A 16,580-nucleotide genomic window follows, 5' to 3' on the forward strand; every position below is an offset into this window, starting at 1 on the left:
AATTATTCAAGTACAGTCGATTTACAAATAAAGGACTAGTCATAAGTGGCACTCATACATCTGTTTTCTCGAGTACCCCAGCCTGCCCATGGTTATTGTAAAAACTAAAAACAGCAAGAATTGGTTTTGTCATGGCTAGACGGTCCTCACTGATCGTCTTGCCAATTTGTTGTGGTGTTTGTGTGTACTGTGTCGTGTTCTCCTCTCCATCCTGTGCATGTGTTTTTCTGCTGGAACATGTACTTCCGGAAGCCGTGGCACGGAACGGCAGTTGACCGGAGGGGAGTGTCCTGAGCTAGAATCATCGCACCTGTGCAGAATTACCTTGCCAGCGCAGACCTATTTAACGGGGCGGTTGAGTCACAACCAACGCTGGAACGTTGAACTAAACCGGGTAGCGTAGTCATGATTAGCATACCCGGTTTGTGAAGGAGAGGACGTTTTCGTTATTGAGCGTGTGTTTTTTCTCATCTGCCTCCAGGGTTCAGGGATTGGAGGAGGAGCCGGTCAACACCGGCACCAGGAGTTGTTGTGGATTATTACTGCACTGTCACTGTGAGGAGAGGTCGCCGTATCACTGCACTGCCCTTTTTGGATTATAGACTCGAACTGTTAACTCACCTTTTCACTGTAAATAAATCCACTGTCATTCTGCAAGGAGTCTCGCACCTGAGTCCTTTAATCCAATTCACCATGACAGGTTTAATGTAAACAGTCATTTAATTGCATCAAATATGAAAAAACAGTCCATCATTATTCAACTGGTGGAACAAAATATGCTTCAATCCCTCCATTCCTGGTTATTCAGGTAGATTCTCAATTTAACAGCTGAAATGAATCTGCAAATATTTTCCCAAACAAAACATTTATTCACTTATCAGCATGCTCTTCAACAATTTATGGTCATTTCCATTATTAAAAATGTTAATACATTTTATTTCCTGCTAATGCCCTTAGCTCAGAAGTAAAATATTTATACATACGTTCCCACTCTAAATAGCAAAATAGCCCAAGGTAGACCCTGTGGGGTATGCTATCTATACAGTGACCAAGAGAAACCAAAATAAGTTCATGGAAGGTGTCTGGAAAACATATAATAAAACAACAATTATTTCTTACATAGTCTAACCTAATTTCCATGTAGTACTAATATCTTTACACTCATTTGTCTTTTCCACAGTAAATTCAGTAAAGCAGACAAACAGAGTTATTTTTTTATCACGTTGAACCACCTGATGTGGTTTTCTGTTAAATCTGAAGAAAAACTGAGTTTAAAAATTAACTGGAGTAACCCAAATTTTAAAAATTAATAGCAAGATTGTTAAAGTTTAACACTAAACAGCCCGACGTCCTCTCTTGGTTGGCATGTTGGATGCTTGTCCTTGCTTTCTTTTTTGCTCCTGTCGTCCTGTTGTTAATATTAGAAAGAGGAAATACAATGGGTAAAATAAGTATTGCACATGTCAACAATTTTCTAAGTTAATATATTTCTAAACGTGCTGTTGTCATGAAATTCTCACCAGATGTCAGTAACAACCCATTAAAGTTATGTGTAATAAAGAGAAATGACAAACGAAAAGGTATTGAACACATGAACAAAGGAACAGGCAAAAAGACGCTTTTAGTTTTCTTACTGTCCTTCTTCCCTGCTGTTTTTCTTTCCCTCCCCTTTTCTTGAACTTGTCTACATCTTTCCCTTTTCTATCCCCTAGCCCTGTCTGTTCCAATTGTAATAAGTTGTAAAAGTAAAAAAATAAATAAATAATAAAGCTCAATCAAGTGGACCAGTATGGCAAAGCCACAATGATCCACTTGTTTTGCATTTTAATTGGCCTTCAGACAATAATTCTGATTTCTGCAGCGCCAAACGGGACAGGAATGAAAAAAAAAAAGCCATTTAGTGCAAATTAAAATCAGCTGGTTTAGTCTCAACTAATGGCTTATAGAACCATGTTTCATTACTAAGGTGTCACACAGGAAACATCTCATGAAGGATGAAGCCAATGAGCAAACTCTACACCTTTGCAGCCTTGTTGTTGCAAAACATACTGATAACACTGGTTACCGAAGAATTTCTAAACCACTGAAGGTTCCAGTTCAGGATTTGAAGACTGGGTGTCTGAAAGAATGGGACAAAATCACACCTGCACCCAATGCATGTGACTAGTTTCTCCGTGCAGTAGGCATCTTGATGCCGTTATCACCAACAAAGGGTTTTGTTCAAAGCATGAAATAAAATTCAGTGAGCATGTTGAAAACATTTTCCCCGTGTCATTTTAGACATAAATTATGGACATGTATACTTTGATTTCATTGAATGTGTGCATTGGATGGGCTGTTACTGACATCTGGTGAGAATTTTATGTCAATAGCACCTTTAGAAATATATTTCCTTAATTCAGTTTTATTTATACAGGGTCAAATCACAACAACAGTCACTTCAAGGTGCTTTATATTGTAAGGTAGACCCTGTAGGGTACATACAGAGAAAAACCCAACAATCATATGACCCCCTATGAGCAAGCACTTTGGCGAAAGTGGGAAGGAAAAACTTCCTTTTAACAGGAAGAAACCTCCAGCAGAACCAGGCTCAGGGAGGGGCGGGGCCATCTGCTGCGAGCGGTTGGGGTGAGTTTGAAAATCATAAAAAGTGTTCAATAAAGTGATGTTAAAGCTGACTGAATGCCGATCCCAGCCCAATAGCCAGTCCCTGATCTGCCACAGGTAACAAAAGCAGTGATGAGTAGTCAGGATGTAGCTTCCACTTCTCCTGGTTCATGTTCCTACAGTAGACTCACGTGGCGATTGTTTTAAAGTGTCTTTGGTCTGGTTTTCATCTTTGCTTTGTGTTGCAGGCTTTGTGTTCATACCTAAAAAGCAAATACCAGCACTGTATGTGTGTCCTCATTAGGATAGGGATTCATGCTGGTTCGTGGGATTGTAGCCTCGGGTTTATCCTGTTACATTGAGCTTACCACTTCTCAAATATCACTGTGTGTGTCCTATATGATATATTTAACTGACATTTTTTATTGTAACAACCAACGATTTACACAGGAAAATAATGACTATTAACAAGGTTGCCAAACTTTTGCATCCCACTGTATGTGGTATTTATGAGACATTTTGTTTAAGGTAATTTTATAGAAAAAAGAAATGTAATGTGTAGTATAAGTACTTAGTTTCTCCTGGAAGTAATGGTAGTAATGTACTGCATTACTTTTAATAAGAGTGTTCTGTGTAATATGTTACTCTTTTGAGTTATGACCTCAATGCTGATCATAGCATTGAGGTCAGCATGTAACCTTTGACCACACAGCGTGTAATTAATTTGCACAAATATATTCCTTTAGAGACGGTGGTGACCCTTAAAGCGGAGCCAATGAGAACTCAATGATATCAATAATGGCATCAGAATCACTAAATTCTTATCAATCTCCATTCCTGCTGTCAAATATAAATAAAGTAAGAGTCAGAGATGAAAAAATAACCTTTTTTCTTAGATTGTCCTTCCCCAGACGCATCTTTGGTCTTCAGCTCCACCTCCACAGGGTAATGGTCACTGATGCCCAGGGCCTTAAAAAGTTGAATGACAACACTCATGGTGTCCTTTAAAATGCTAAAACCTGTCAAATCATTTCTATCTTTGAGCTTAGAAAAAACTCACCTCCTCATCGGTCAGGTCAAACTCCTGCTGGAAGTTGAAGGACTTGGCCGAGTTGGGTACGATGGCGTTCAGCATGGTCTGTCCATACACAACAATTCTGTTTGACAAAGAGGAGACGCATTTCTTTTAAACAGTTAAGAACTTATTTCTGTCTGTCTACTTTATAGCGTGAAGCGCCAATAGTTTTATTTCTCCATTTTCTGTCTCAAATTGAAAGTCACTGATGCCAATATTATTTCTTATGTGAGAGGCACTCTGAGAAAAAAATCTTTAAAACATTAAGAGTCTGGGACTACATGCCTCCACTACAGCTATACTGATTTATTTCCTGAATTCCTGCACTTTTTTCACACAAATTTAATGTACACACAGGTAGATTTAATCAGAATTCGTGAGTCATCCAGCCTCATGTGCACGTTCCCAATACAGACAAAACAGACAAACTCTAACAAACAAATAACAACTAACTCTTATTTCCTTTTGGTCATTATGCACAATTTTTCAAAACACCAGAAGCAAAGAAATAGAAATTAGAAATATCCCAAAAGGTCGTGCCATTATATAGTGATTATATAAAACGTTTTTTAAACTCGGGCATAGAAAGTGCTATATGTGTGTCACCTGTCGTAGGTGTTATCATTTTTGTTGCTAGCTGTGGTGTCGACATTGTCATCAATGAGCCAGTTGTAGGAAGAAGAGCAGATGCGAATCTTTTCCTTCTTCTTCTTGGAGAGATATCGTCCATCAGCATTAAAGTCCCCCAAAAGCATTATATTCTGCCAAAAAATGCCAAAAGAGAGCAGAACTCACTTAGTACAATGACAGATGTTTGTTACAGCCAGTATGTGACACTCTAATGTCTAATGGTATTAATGTATTCTTTAAATAACAGCACAGAGATTTATATGGTAGGATATATTCATTATTATGCGATCCCGTGAAGAGCTGTCATTTATTGAGCATCACTTCACTGTAGGATACAAAGATTTATGCACTTGTGTTTTTAAAGTTTTCTTTTCATTTGTTAATGAGCAAAGCAGCTTGAAGACTTCCTTCCTTATCGGTCTGTCTAAAGGATGACAAAATCAAGTAGTTAAAAATATATTATAATCTGAGTCACTATATGGATTAACAAGGTGAGATATTCAGGATCTGCTTTAAAACAAAGGTCAGATAAAGTTATTTATTAAGATTCTGAATGAAGGGAGTTTGATCTGTGTCCTGTTTTGGAGCTTAGTTCACAGTTTGTTGTTTATTCGCTGCTTGGTTAGGTTTAGAAACTAAAAGTAATTGTTTAGTTTTAGAAAGATATTGTAGTATTTCAGCTTGAAGATTTCTGCTGTAAGAGAAAATATTCAGCTATATTCTACAAATATTCTAAAAGGCAACAAATCCCAGGTAATTTCATGGTCATACGTGTCACACACCAGGCCGCATAGTCAAGAACTTAACCTTGCTATAAGGTATGTAGTCAGTATAATCACTAGCAACACCTGACCAGGTGCAGTGTTGCTTATTTGAAATAAGCCAAACCCTCTCTTTATTGCAGAAACAAACTGTGACACAAGCAGGCTGGGGGAAAGGCAGGGTGGAGTGGGTCATCATGCATTTTTTTTTTATTTACTATAACGCCCCTTGAAACAACTGTTGTGTTGAATTGGCTCTATACAAATACAACTGAATTGGTCTGAATTTTTTAATCAAAACATAAAACTTACATCAGTTTTCCATTTCTTCCTGATGTCTTCAACTACATCATGCAGCTCGTCCAGCTCCTTCAGAGAGTCCTCTGGCTTTGTGTGGACTGGGATCAGGACCAGATCGTCCATAACTGAAATACAGTTTTTTATATTTAGATGAGAAGGTGGAGTGCTACACTATCAGGCATCACTGTCAGGCTCAGGTAACAGGCTCCCTCTGTTTGACTATACTGCCAAGGTTGTTAGTGTGAAAAATATGAAGTAAGAATCTAAAGGACAGAAATGGCTAATACAGGGTATAACCTGTGTTTATTGGGCACTAAATAAAGTTATAGTTTTTACACAGCTGAACAAACATCAAGCAGACAGCTGATTATCAGAAGTGTGAGATGCTCGAGAATTTACTCCGGTGTCCTGTTATATTTTAGATAGCAAGGAGTTTATTAAACTTCACCGAAACAATCTGCAGATTTCATTAAACTTTAATAAACTATCATCTTGTCTTTATTTTTAGTTAGCACAGACCTGAAACACTTCAAGCTGTAAGCTAATGATAGTTATATAAGAGCAGATGCTGCTGGTGCAATAAGCTGTACGTCCAATGGATGATGATCTGATTAGTCGACTAATCGCAAAAATAATCGGTGACTAGTCGACTATCAAAATAATCGTTTGTGGCAGCCCTAGTGGCAGGTAATTTTAAATGCAGCGCTTCTATCTGCTCAACACATCAGCACGTACATAAACTGTTTGTGTGCACTGTGTCGCTAGTTAAAGATCCAGCAGCTCTGTTTCAAAGGGAGAGAAAAGAAAGAGAGCTAACTTCACTCAGAGATGGAGAAAGGTAAGAAAGACAAGACAGGAGAGGAAGAAGAGAGCTTAGATTTAAAGGTAATGATGTTCAGTGGTGCTTGATAAACTGCAAATTTAAAGCTTGCGTGTAATAATAATGGATTGGATTTATATAGCGCTTTTCAAGGCACCCAAAGCGCTTTACAACGCCACTATTCATTCACTCTCACATTCACACACTGGTGGAGGCAGCTACGGTTGTAGCCACAGCTGCCCTGGGGCAGACTGATAGAAGCGAGGCTGCCATATCGCGCCATCGGCCCCTCTGGCCCCTCTGGCCAACACCAGTAGGCAAGTAGGGTAAAGTGTCTTGCCCAAGGACACAACGACCAGGACAGAGAGCCTGGGGATGGAACCGGCGACCTTCCGGTTACAGATACGCTTCCCAACCCCCTGAGCCACGGTCGCCCCATGTAATATGATTTTAATCAAATATTGGATTAGTGTATTTTGATACTGGGAAACAACCAGCAAAACAAACTAAGCTATACTAATATTGTGTTATTCAAATGTTACATGAAAATATTAGGTAGTGCTTTGATTCCAAGAAATGTTGTGGTTTGTGATCGCATGCCACCTGTTTTGATGTGTGGCTCCTCCCATTGGTGTGTGTGTTTTTGGCTGTATCCCAATTCAGGGTCTGCAGCCTTAAAGGCCGCATTTTAAGGCCGATTACGTCACATCAACGCGACGAAGGCTGTCCCAATTCAAAGGCTGCTCAAAATGCAGCCTCAAATGTGTCCTTCATTTCCCTGAATTTTAAGGATGGGTCGGCGTATCCTTCATGGCCCAACATATCCCAGACTTCCTAGTGCGGCGGTGGGTGTGGATAATTTTGCCAAAAAAAACGGCGGAAGCGGGGCAGCCAAGGAGTAAACTTTCAAATGTAAGTACTGAATATTATGTAACTTATTTATGTGCAAATGTTTAATAATGAAGAACATTAAAACATTACTGTTGGCCACATGTCGGCAAAGTTTTGTGACATTAGCGATGTTTCAATTCAATTCAATTTTATTCATATGGCGCCAAATCACAACAAAAGTCGCCTCAAGGCGCTTTATATTGTAGATACTGAGAAAAACCCAACAATCATATGACCCCCTATGAGCAAGTTCTACTTACTTGGTTTTAAAGCCTTTAAAATATACGCTGTTCAATAGTTCTTACAGAGAATGTGACGATTTTATGGATAATTAAATTACATAATACACAATGATTGTTGTGTAAAACATGATTACACAACAATCATGTTTTACAGTTCTGTGGTCTCAGCCTCAGATACTTACAAATCACACAAAGCTCGTGTAGAAACAAACAAATGAACAAAATGTTCTCTTTCATTTCTGTATGACATGTTTATTAAAATAATCAAATTACAGCGTTTGCATTTATGTTAGATTACTTTTAATTAACTGCTTTAGCCCACTTACAATGAAAATGTGAAAGAATCTTGTTCACGACCTCTGTAGTATGTTAACACCATTGGAAGTAAAAATAAAGTAAAAGTAAAATAGTTTTTTTTATAAAGCTCTGACTTGTATTATGAGTCTGTGGTCTGGGAGAGAGTCCTGTAACTCTCTGTCTGCAAAATACAGTAAATAATGACCAATGCTGGGCAATTATTTATATAGTTACTTAAAAGTTACTGAGTTTTGCAAACAACAAAGTTTTTTTCAGCTGTTTACCTAATAATGCAGCCAAGGCAGTTTTAAATAAACATTTCAAACTATTTACAGAACAATCAGCTGTTCTGCATCAAATCTGATGCCACACAGATTATTTGTGCCGCTCCAAAAAATAATTTCTGTCCACTATGAGATGAAGGAGAACAACAGCCTGATACCTGCAGGCCTGACAAGAGGAGATGTATCACTGCTGTAACACCTGTGACATTCAGCAGTCGCCTCATTGTTCTGACACACACAACAAAACTATTGACTACACTCACACTAACTACACAAGACAACACACTAACTTTAGACTCCAAACACAAAATGTCGCGAATCTCTCACATCTCAAAACACCGCTGTGACTCCTAAAACTAAGGGACGATTGGTGAAAAGTAGCAATAGCTATAAACCTATGTGCGTTACATCAGCTTTATGTTTTGTACTTGGACTAAGTAAAACTGCACTCTCCCTTTTAACCCCCCCCCCCCCCCCCCCCAATAAAACGTATAAAACGCTGATTTTACTGTTTCTTCCTGCAGTAAATATAAACAACGATAGTATTCAGGAAGAAAACCAAACATTGCAAAAAAATTTATCAGAACTCTGGTTTTACGTGACCTATCAACACAATTTAAAAACTGGTATAAAGTCCACACTTTTCCCGTCAGTTGTTCCGTCTGTCCTGCTCACATCTCCAATGGTTGTACACGTTGTCATTCACTCCACATGAGCCACGCCGCTTTGCCAGCTAAAACAGCGGCGTCGGCACACAAGGACGCTGTCATAGCCTGTCGAGGTTGATTAGCTGCGTATATACGAATGTGAATCGCATCATGGAGCAGTCACCGGTCACTCACTGACTCACACTGCGAAACAACATGAATTTTAACTTATTTATTTACATTTTAGTTCCGGTTAGATTTTTTTGTGCACAACAATTGCGCACGCGTGCAGCTTAGATGGAACGTCGCCCCGAGGCCGGGTCGTAACAGCAGCTTTGTCCAGGATAATAAGGTTAGGTTGAGTTAATGTGGATTCACAGCAAAGCTCTGTGTTGGACTGGTGCACAGTGACTGTAGTGCTCGTGGTCAGATTTAGGTGAAACTTAAACTGATGATGTTTAGATCCATTCACTAAATTCTGACTTTATACCAGCTGTATTCTGTCTAGTGTAAAGATAATAAACAGTGTAGTGTCAATGCAGGGGATAGACATCAGCCATTATAGCTTGTCAAACTGTGTACATCTTATTGAATTCAGTTCTGTAAATCCACAAAGAGCAGCAGGTCAGCTGATCACAGCAAATACACTAAGAAAATTAGAAATGATTGTGAGCTGTGATTCTTTCCCCTTTGCTGAGCCAATACACAGATCTCAGGGTGTTTGGCACCTCCACTTGTTTTGTTTTGTAACCTAAAGCGTTACTCAAACACAGTAAAAAGCACAAACCTGTAGTTGGACAATCAAACCGCAGGATGAAGGGCTCTCTGGCAAAGGCATCTTCATCTCCAGCCTGATTATCTTCATACTGGTGTGAGTCCTTCAGCGTCACTTCATCTGGTCTGAGAGATAAACACAAATAGTCAGACATCAGTGTGTCTGGCCATGAATCTCACAAATTAAAGTCTGATTAATAACCACTGAGATGTTGTATTCGAGTGAACTTAGACTCACACACCTGTAGAAACAGACATACTGCTCCTTGTAGGTGTCTCGTCCCAGTTGTTTGCTGGCAGTTTTTTTGTAGGGGCGTTTTCTGTTAGTGCTGAGGAAAACAGAAGCAACTTAAACATGCAGTTTTCTACATAAAAATGTTGTAAATAAAATAATTAAATACACACACTATCACTGCAGGGAACTCACTCAGTTTTGTTGAGTTCTTGAAGTAACGTTTCCATGGCTTTGCCGCTCTTATCCACCACCTCCAGCAGGACAATCACACTGTACCGAGATATGATCTGGAGGAAACACATCATTTAAGTGTTACACATTTTGTCATTGATGTTGGATTTAAAGCTGTCTGTTGTAAAGGTAAAATTATTATCACCTTGATGAGGTGTTTGACGACAGACTTGTCATGGACTTTCTTATGTCCCAGGTTCTTGCCATTAAAGGCTGCTATCTTCATTCTGACTTGATTCTGCAAGAGATCAACTCTGTTTTAGACGATCAACACACAGTGTGTGATGAATTGTTCAAATGTCTGCTGAATCAAAACAGAGGAAGAAAATGGAGAAGCGTGGCAGAAAAAAGAAGAAACCAAAGCAAAGGGAAGAAAGAGAAACTAAAACTTAAACACTGAAAAAACTGTGGTTGGTTATTTTGCATCATGAATATACTAAAATAAGTCACTGATGACTTTCAAGCTACAACTTCCCAGGTGAAGGCCTCTACTTAACAGCACAGGAGCAACATTTGGAATTGAAAATGGAGAAGTTCCTGGCACTCCAGTTCCTCTAATGCGGTTTCTCATTACAGTAACATTTTTAAAAGTAATTAAATTCAGAGAGCAGGGATAATATATTTTTAGGTTTTACACTTGTTTTTGAAAAAGAAATTCTACTATCACACAGTATCGTGTCCAATGTAGCTAAAACATGAAAGCCTATTATTATTATATAATATGTGATGACTGTTAAACTGTATTCTCACTGCTATATCTAAAAAACTTCATCTGAACTACCGTTTTCAAACTACAACATTAACTAAAACATAAAATCACTTATTCCAAACTAGTCTGGGCCTTCAAAGCAGTGTGAGGAGGTCATGTGTGGTTGGGTCCTGCTCAGAATAAATGGATTCTAGTTGGTCTTTCTGTACATTATTTATTAGCTCATGGGTGCAACTATAATGTTGTTACTTTGATGTATTGCTTTTTTCACCTTACTAGTGTTACTGATCTCTCAAAGTGCTTTTAACTACAAGTCACACTCAAAGGCAAATGGAGAACATTCAAACCTCACACTGAAAGGCCCGGCTCGAGTTAGCTCAATGTAGCAAAAGTAAAAATATTGCTTATGCAGCGTGGAACATTTTAATGGTTTTGAATGACAGAAATAGTTTCGTATCAATAATGCATATGCAGTATTCTGAACTACTCTAAACACTTTCAGAAGTGCAGCTCATACTACTTTCAAATAATGGATATCTTATGAGTAAGATCAAATACTTAAAAGTTATTTAGTGCCTTTTATTTCACTTGAATAAAAACTTTTTAACTGAGGGATTCCCTGAATGCACATTAATTAACTGGCAGGATGTAACATCTTCAGCTCTTTGTTCAGTCACAGACACTGTGGGTGTTCGAGCATTACAGCGGCACAAACAGCAGTACTCAGGTTTCATTTTGACTCCCCTTATAATGAAAGCAAAAACGCTGTTACTGATTTTAAAAGCGAGTAATTCTAACTAATGCAGATACGTATTCACTTTATAAAAGTAGTAAAACGAAAAATTTTAAAATAATACTCACGAGTGTGGCTAAAACAGCAGAATGAAAAATGAAAGAAGCGGCTAATCTGCCAGCAAACACACTGACGCTGACTTCTGCAAAGACAAACTGTCTAAGCAGCAGGAAGTTCTCAACCACACACACACACAAACACACACGCACACACATACATACAGCATATGGAAACCACACCACGCCCGTCTGTCTTTTATCAGCAGCTGTGTTTCCTGTGTTTGCATACAGCTGAGGGGTTTATAGTCTTTGTCCTGAGTCTCGTGACCGAGTGCTTATGTTTTTAATTATGTGAATTTTTTGTTTCAGTTAGATTTTGGTGATTTCTAGTTCTTTGGTATTGTTCTTTGCCTAACCTGTGTTAGAAGTTTCTTGTATTTCTGTTACAATGTTCTCCTGAGGGGCTTACTCTCTCTATTTTCAAAATGTTTTTGAACTTATCTAAATTGGTTGCAATTGCATTTTTTCTTAATCAACTTCCTGTCGGTACTGACTGCTCTTCTGCATTTGGGGGCAGTGACGAGTCCATTAACATTTAATGCACTATGCAAAACGAGACAGAATATAGCACTGCTGTTCTTGCGATCATCCTTTAAACCATTACTGGGGAACAAGTTACAGGGAGCCCTTCATCAGAGCCCCTAATCAACAGACTCCAACGTGAAGAAAAGCAAAATTTGTAGCTGCTCCATCCACCACTGTTTGTTTTACACAGAAAACAAAATCAGCAGTAATCAGACGTTGTATTAAAATATACAGATAAACTGTCAACTTAGTCTGATACCATGTTTAAGCCTGCTGAAGTTAATCAAATGCTGCCATCCCATTTCACATGGAGGCAATTTCTGCAGCAAACTGGTGAATCTTAACATTTTTCAGATTAAAAGAAATAAAGTAAAATACTGTGTTAATTCAATTATATTAATATTTAAAAGAAACACTTTTTTTCACAAACCAACAGACATGTACATGGACCAGTAAACCTCAGAGGCAGAGTGAAGCTCAATTTTTATGCCTTAGTTTAGATTTAGTATATAATTTTATTTATTACTTTTTTGCCTTTGCCTATTGACTGTGTGAGATTATTTGTATGTTTATTTTATAAGGCAATGTTTATTTAATATTGCACGGTCTTCAGAGTGCCCAATGACAGGAGAGAAGAAAAGGAGAGCGACCGTCCTGCCTGACATCACTGACCGCACTTTAGACGCTCCGATTCTCCGACCAGAGTTCGTATCTAAGCCAGTGGCCATCTCTGTCTCTGTGCATCTCTCTGCAGCAGCAACAGGAGGCAGATCCTTCTCCGCCTTCTCTCACCTCACCTGCGTCCTTCTCAGTTCTTTTTTTTGAAAAGGCTTCTTACATGCATTATAGAAGTGTTTTAGGTAACTTAATCCCAACCAGATCCACCTGTTTTATAGCACAGCTGCTGGAGTCCCGCGCACTGTTGAATCCAGTTTGTTGGACCAATCAGCACAGCACTGATGTTAGGCAGGTGTGCACACTAGAGATCAACAGGCGTGAAATCACCGCCCACTCTCCTGTCAGTTCTTTGAAAAAACAAAACAAAACATCACTATTCCTGGAAGATCCCTCGGAGCTGTTTGTGCAGACAGCATTTAAAGTTCTCCAGTAGTTTTCCGTGAGGATTAGTAGGAAATTGTTAGCGGCCACTTTAGTTTGTTTTCTGTGAACTCTAAGCGACAGTTTTTTAAATATAGTATGATATAGTAGCTCTTTCACGGTCTTATAGATCAAAGCGTTTAAATTCAGTGTTGTGGGTAACTGTTGAAACCTCATTAATTTAACTGGAGCAGCTGTGTTGCATTCATTCTGTATTATGCGTGTAACATCTTTGTATTATTTCTATAATTATAGTTTACTCTTCCATCCTTACTCATCCAGTAACTGCTGGTACATCAGTCAGTGCGATTGGTCAGATGTTAACTGCATGTTAGGGTGATGCAGATAAAGGAAAAAATACCCTGGCTTTGTTGAACTGTGTACAGGGTCCTGGATTCATTTGACAGGTTTTAGCTTGACAATTCCTTTTTCGTGTTCAGACATGACCTCTGGAACTGCCGCTGTTCTTATGTAGCCTACTACTCGCTTACAAAAACTACACAACTATGCATCAGGTGTTTACATTCCTCCATCCATTTTCTTATGCTTATCTGGGCCAGCAGCCTAAGAATGGAATTGGAATTGATTAGAATTGAATTACTTTATATTCTAAAATAGTGGATCATTGTCTTAACTTCACCAAATCACAAATTAAGTCATAATAAAATACTGGTAGTTATTATCCCACATTCTTACAAAAACATGCATATGAAAAACATCAATAGAACTATTGTATCTTATTATTTAGTATGCTGTATCATGTAGCTACATGTCCTTTACATAAACAAAATAACAATGATGAAAGAACACACGCTCGAGAGGCTCCAGACTAACAAATGTGGGTTGCATACCACATTATAACTGTTTTAAATGTTGCCATAATATCAGCCAAGAATCCTTGTAGAACGAGTTGGACAGTCAACATATTGTTGTAAGATCAGAAAGTATAAACAGTATGTTGAAGTCTCAAAAAAAAAAAATCCTGGGTGATCAGTTGATTGTGCCTGCACAGAATTGTATGTGTCCAATATATGAACTTACTGTAGGGACCTGAGGCATACACCACCATGACTGCAAGCTGTCTAAATCCACTGTCTGAAGATTTTTTGTACAGGTCTGCTCGTTGCTGACTTTCCTGTTTATATTTCATCTCTGACAGCTCAGATTAAATGCACACAGTTCCAAAGTCTGATTACAGTTTAGCCACATTTCAGTGAAGCAGATCACGTTGTTGCAACTATAATCCTGTTCGCATTTGATGTGTAGTATTGGCTCATTAATTTAACTCTTGAGAGCTCACATTTGATAGAGTGATTATTGGAAGCGGATGCCCTCTTCCTCATCTCCTTAGCCGGTGTCTGATACTTCATCGAGAGCCTTGCTTTTTTCCTTTTAGTTTCTTCTTGCATTATAATATCTTCCAGTGGAAGACAATGTTCACCTCCATCATTAATCCTGAGGGCAAGCATTCTCTCTTGAGTAAGTAAGCAATCATTTGTGTTGGAAACCAGTTTACTTGGTTTCCACGTGCCACACCATTATGGGTGTTTCCTCTCAGTACCCATATGAAGATGATTTAAAAAAAAAAAAAAACCCTCCTGAGGCATTTATCATAACAAGAATCTTAAGAATTACATAAGAACAATTTTTAAATTACTGGCTGATCTGCACTGGGACAAAAAAACAAAAATCATCAGCATTTTTGGTCCAGGCGGCCCACTGTGCTCATTCAAAGCAGCACACAGTGTAAATATTTGTACAGTTCCACAAAGCAGTGGTAAAGCTGAATAGTACAAGCAAAAAATTGAAATAGAATTAAAAAAAAAACTGTCATATAATATTCAAATTCTACTTCGAAAACCTGGCTCGATTAGACAGAAAGAAACAGGACTGATGTCAATTAAATGTTTTATTCCCTGAAAAACAAAAGAAAAAATAGTTAAACCTAATTAACTAATAGTCACTTAATGCTTTATTCTCTCTAATTACACTTTCCGTCTTTTTCTTGCTCTGTTGGTGGAAGTATGTGTTGAATCGTGGGGAAACAAGTGTATCAGCATATCAGGCAAATGACAGATTACCAGTTCAGCCCTGTATGTAAGGCAAGGCAAGGCAAATTTATTTGTATAGCACAATTCAACAACAAGGTGATTCAAAGTGCTTTACAGAGACATTAGAAACAAAAACAAATAAAAAGCATGATTTAAAATTGATTAAAACAAGCAAACAAACAAACTAACTAAACACACACATTTCACACCTGTTCGCGTGATCTGAACCCTTATCGTAAGGGGAGCTACCAGTCCTTCTGTGGACGAGCTACTTTCTATTTTAAATTCCCTGAATACTCTCTAGTATGTAGGCCAGAAAGTACAAATGGGTGCTGTGCTGCTTATTTAAAAATATAAAATTGTTACTCAGATGATAACGTTGCCTCTAAGAATTTCATATTAACCCCCTGGAAAACGCAAAGTATTTTCACGCTAGTGGAAAAACTTCAGACGCTCCTTCTGTCTGCACAAAGAGCTGGAGGGTTTTTCCAGGAATTGTGATGGGGTTTTTTCGGAGAACTGACAGAACAGTGGGCGGTGACTTCATGCCTGTTGATCTTTAATGTGCATAAGATACTGTGGGATGGACCGCGGCAAGAAATGAAACACTTTAGCCGAAAATTTCGAAGTTACCCGGATCCGACGAAATCCTGGTTCCTGGTAGAGGTCTCAGGCGCAGGTGTGCCACAGGATAAACTGGTTGGACTGTCACCGTGTCAAAGAGTAACAACAGACTAACGTCTACTCCAACAGTCCAGCAGATATAAAGTGTATGAATTATTTGTAGGGCTGACCATCCCTAAATATTTACCAAAGCAAGCAAGAGCAAAGAATGCATTTTAAAGATATCAAATATTGAGCGCGTTTATTTCTATACAGCTGTTTGACCACCAGTTAGGCCAGTTATAAAACGATGTTCAAACCAAAAATGATGAGTTCAGAAGTTACATACCGGTCCGGCGTCTTCACAGAGGAGGCAGTCTCTACAACAGGCGGCTTATACAAAAGGAACAGCGTATCAAACGAGACATACCTGTAACAGCTATGCGCAAGGAGGAGAATGTTTTTGTTAGCCGAGAATGCGATTGGCTACCAATCAGGCAGTTAAAGGAAACGCCCAGGTTAAAAAAAAAAAAAGACATGGACTGTCTGCCACACGGAAAAAGCAGAGAACAGGTCGGCAGGTAAACTGTGACTGACGGGAGAGTTTCTGCATCCCAACAGGAAACTTCTGCTAAACAGCGGTGCGCACGGTGGAGCATTTAGCAGATAAATATCTACATATTTCCCCCAGGATCGGTAAAAACAAACAGAGCTGGAAGAGAATAAGTGTTGTTGGCTGTAGCTCAGGTGGTAGCGCAGGTCAGCTACTAACTGGAAGGTTCCTGGTTCGATCCCAGACTCCTCTGGTGTGCTTGCCAAATATCCTTGGGCAAGATACTAACCTCATGTTAGTCTCCGATGCATCCATCGGAGTTTGAATGATAGATAGCAAGCATTTAACAACTTGGAAACGGTGAATGAATTAGTTGTATGAAGCGCTTTGAGTGC

The 16,580-nt window shown here is 38.8% G+C and overlaps 1 protein-coding gene across 4 annotated transcripts; it reads right to left on the minus strand.

Annotated features, from left to right (window-relative positions):
* Positions 1-658: 658 nt before the first annotated feature.
* Positions 659-16,313, minus strand: LOC147331566 (deoxyribonuclease-1-like). Of its 4 annotated transcripts, none has more exons than XM_086293970.1 (10): positions 11,365-11,526; positions 9,940-10,032; positions 9,756-9,850; positions 9,571-9,657; positions 9,342-9,454; positions 5,386-5,498; positions 4,289-4,443; positions 3,668-3,764; positions 3,492-3,576; positions 659-1,408 (listed from the first exon to the last, which is right to left on the minus strand). In XM_086293970.1, the coding sequence occupies exons 1-10, from the start codon at positions 11,509-11,511 to the stop codon at positions 1,335-1,337; spliced, it is 1,059 nt and encodes a 352-aa protein (XP_086150096.1). In that variant the 5' UTR covers positions 11,512-11,526; the 3' UTR covers positions 659-1,334. The 4 variants fall into 4 exon arrangements, with proteins under 4 accessions (XP_086150096.1, XP_086150097.1, XP_086150099.1 ...); XM_086293971.1 differs by having other exon boundaries at positions 660-1,408; positions 9,571-9,648; XM_086293973.1 differs by lacking the exon at positions 11,365-11,526 and adding an exon at positions 15,663-15,891 and having other exon boundaries at positions 661-1,408.
* Positions 16,314-16,580: the final 267 nt, after the last annotated feature.

Source organism: Aulonocara sp. 'chitande type north' Nkhata Bay, linkage group LG5 (genome assembly GCF_057382095.1).
Source record: "Aulonocara sp. 'chitande type north' Nkhata Bay isolate Kocher_YH1m ecotype deep benthic linkage group LG5, A_spYH_male_GT1.1, whole genome shotgun sequence".
Classification (NCBI taxonomy): Eukaryota; Metazoa; Chordata; class Actinopteri; order Cichliformes; family Cichlidae; genus Aulonocara; species Aulonocara sp. 'chitande type north' Nkhata Bay.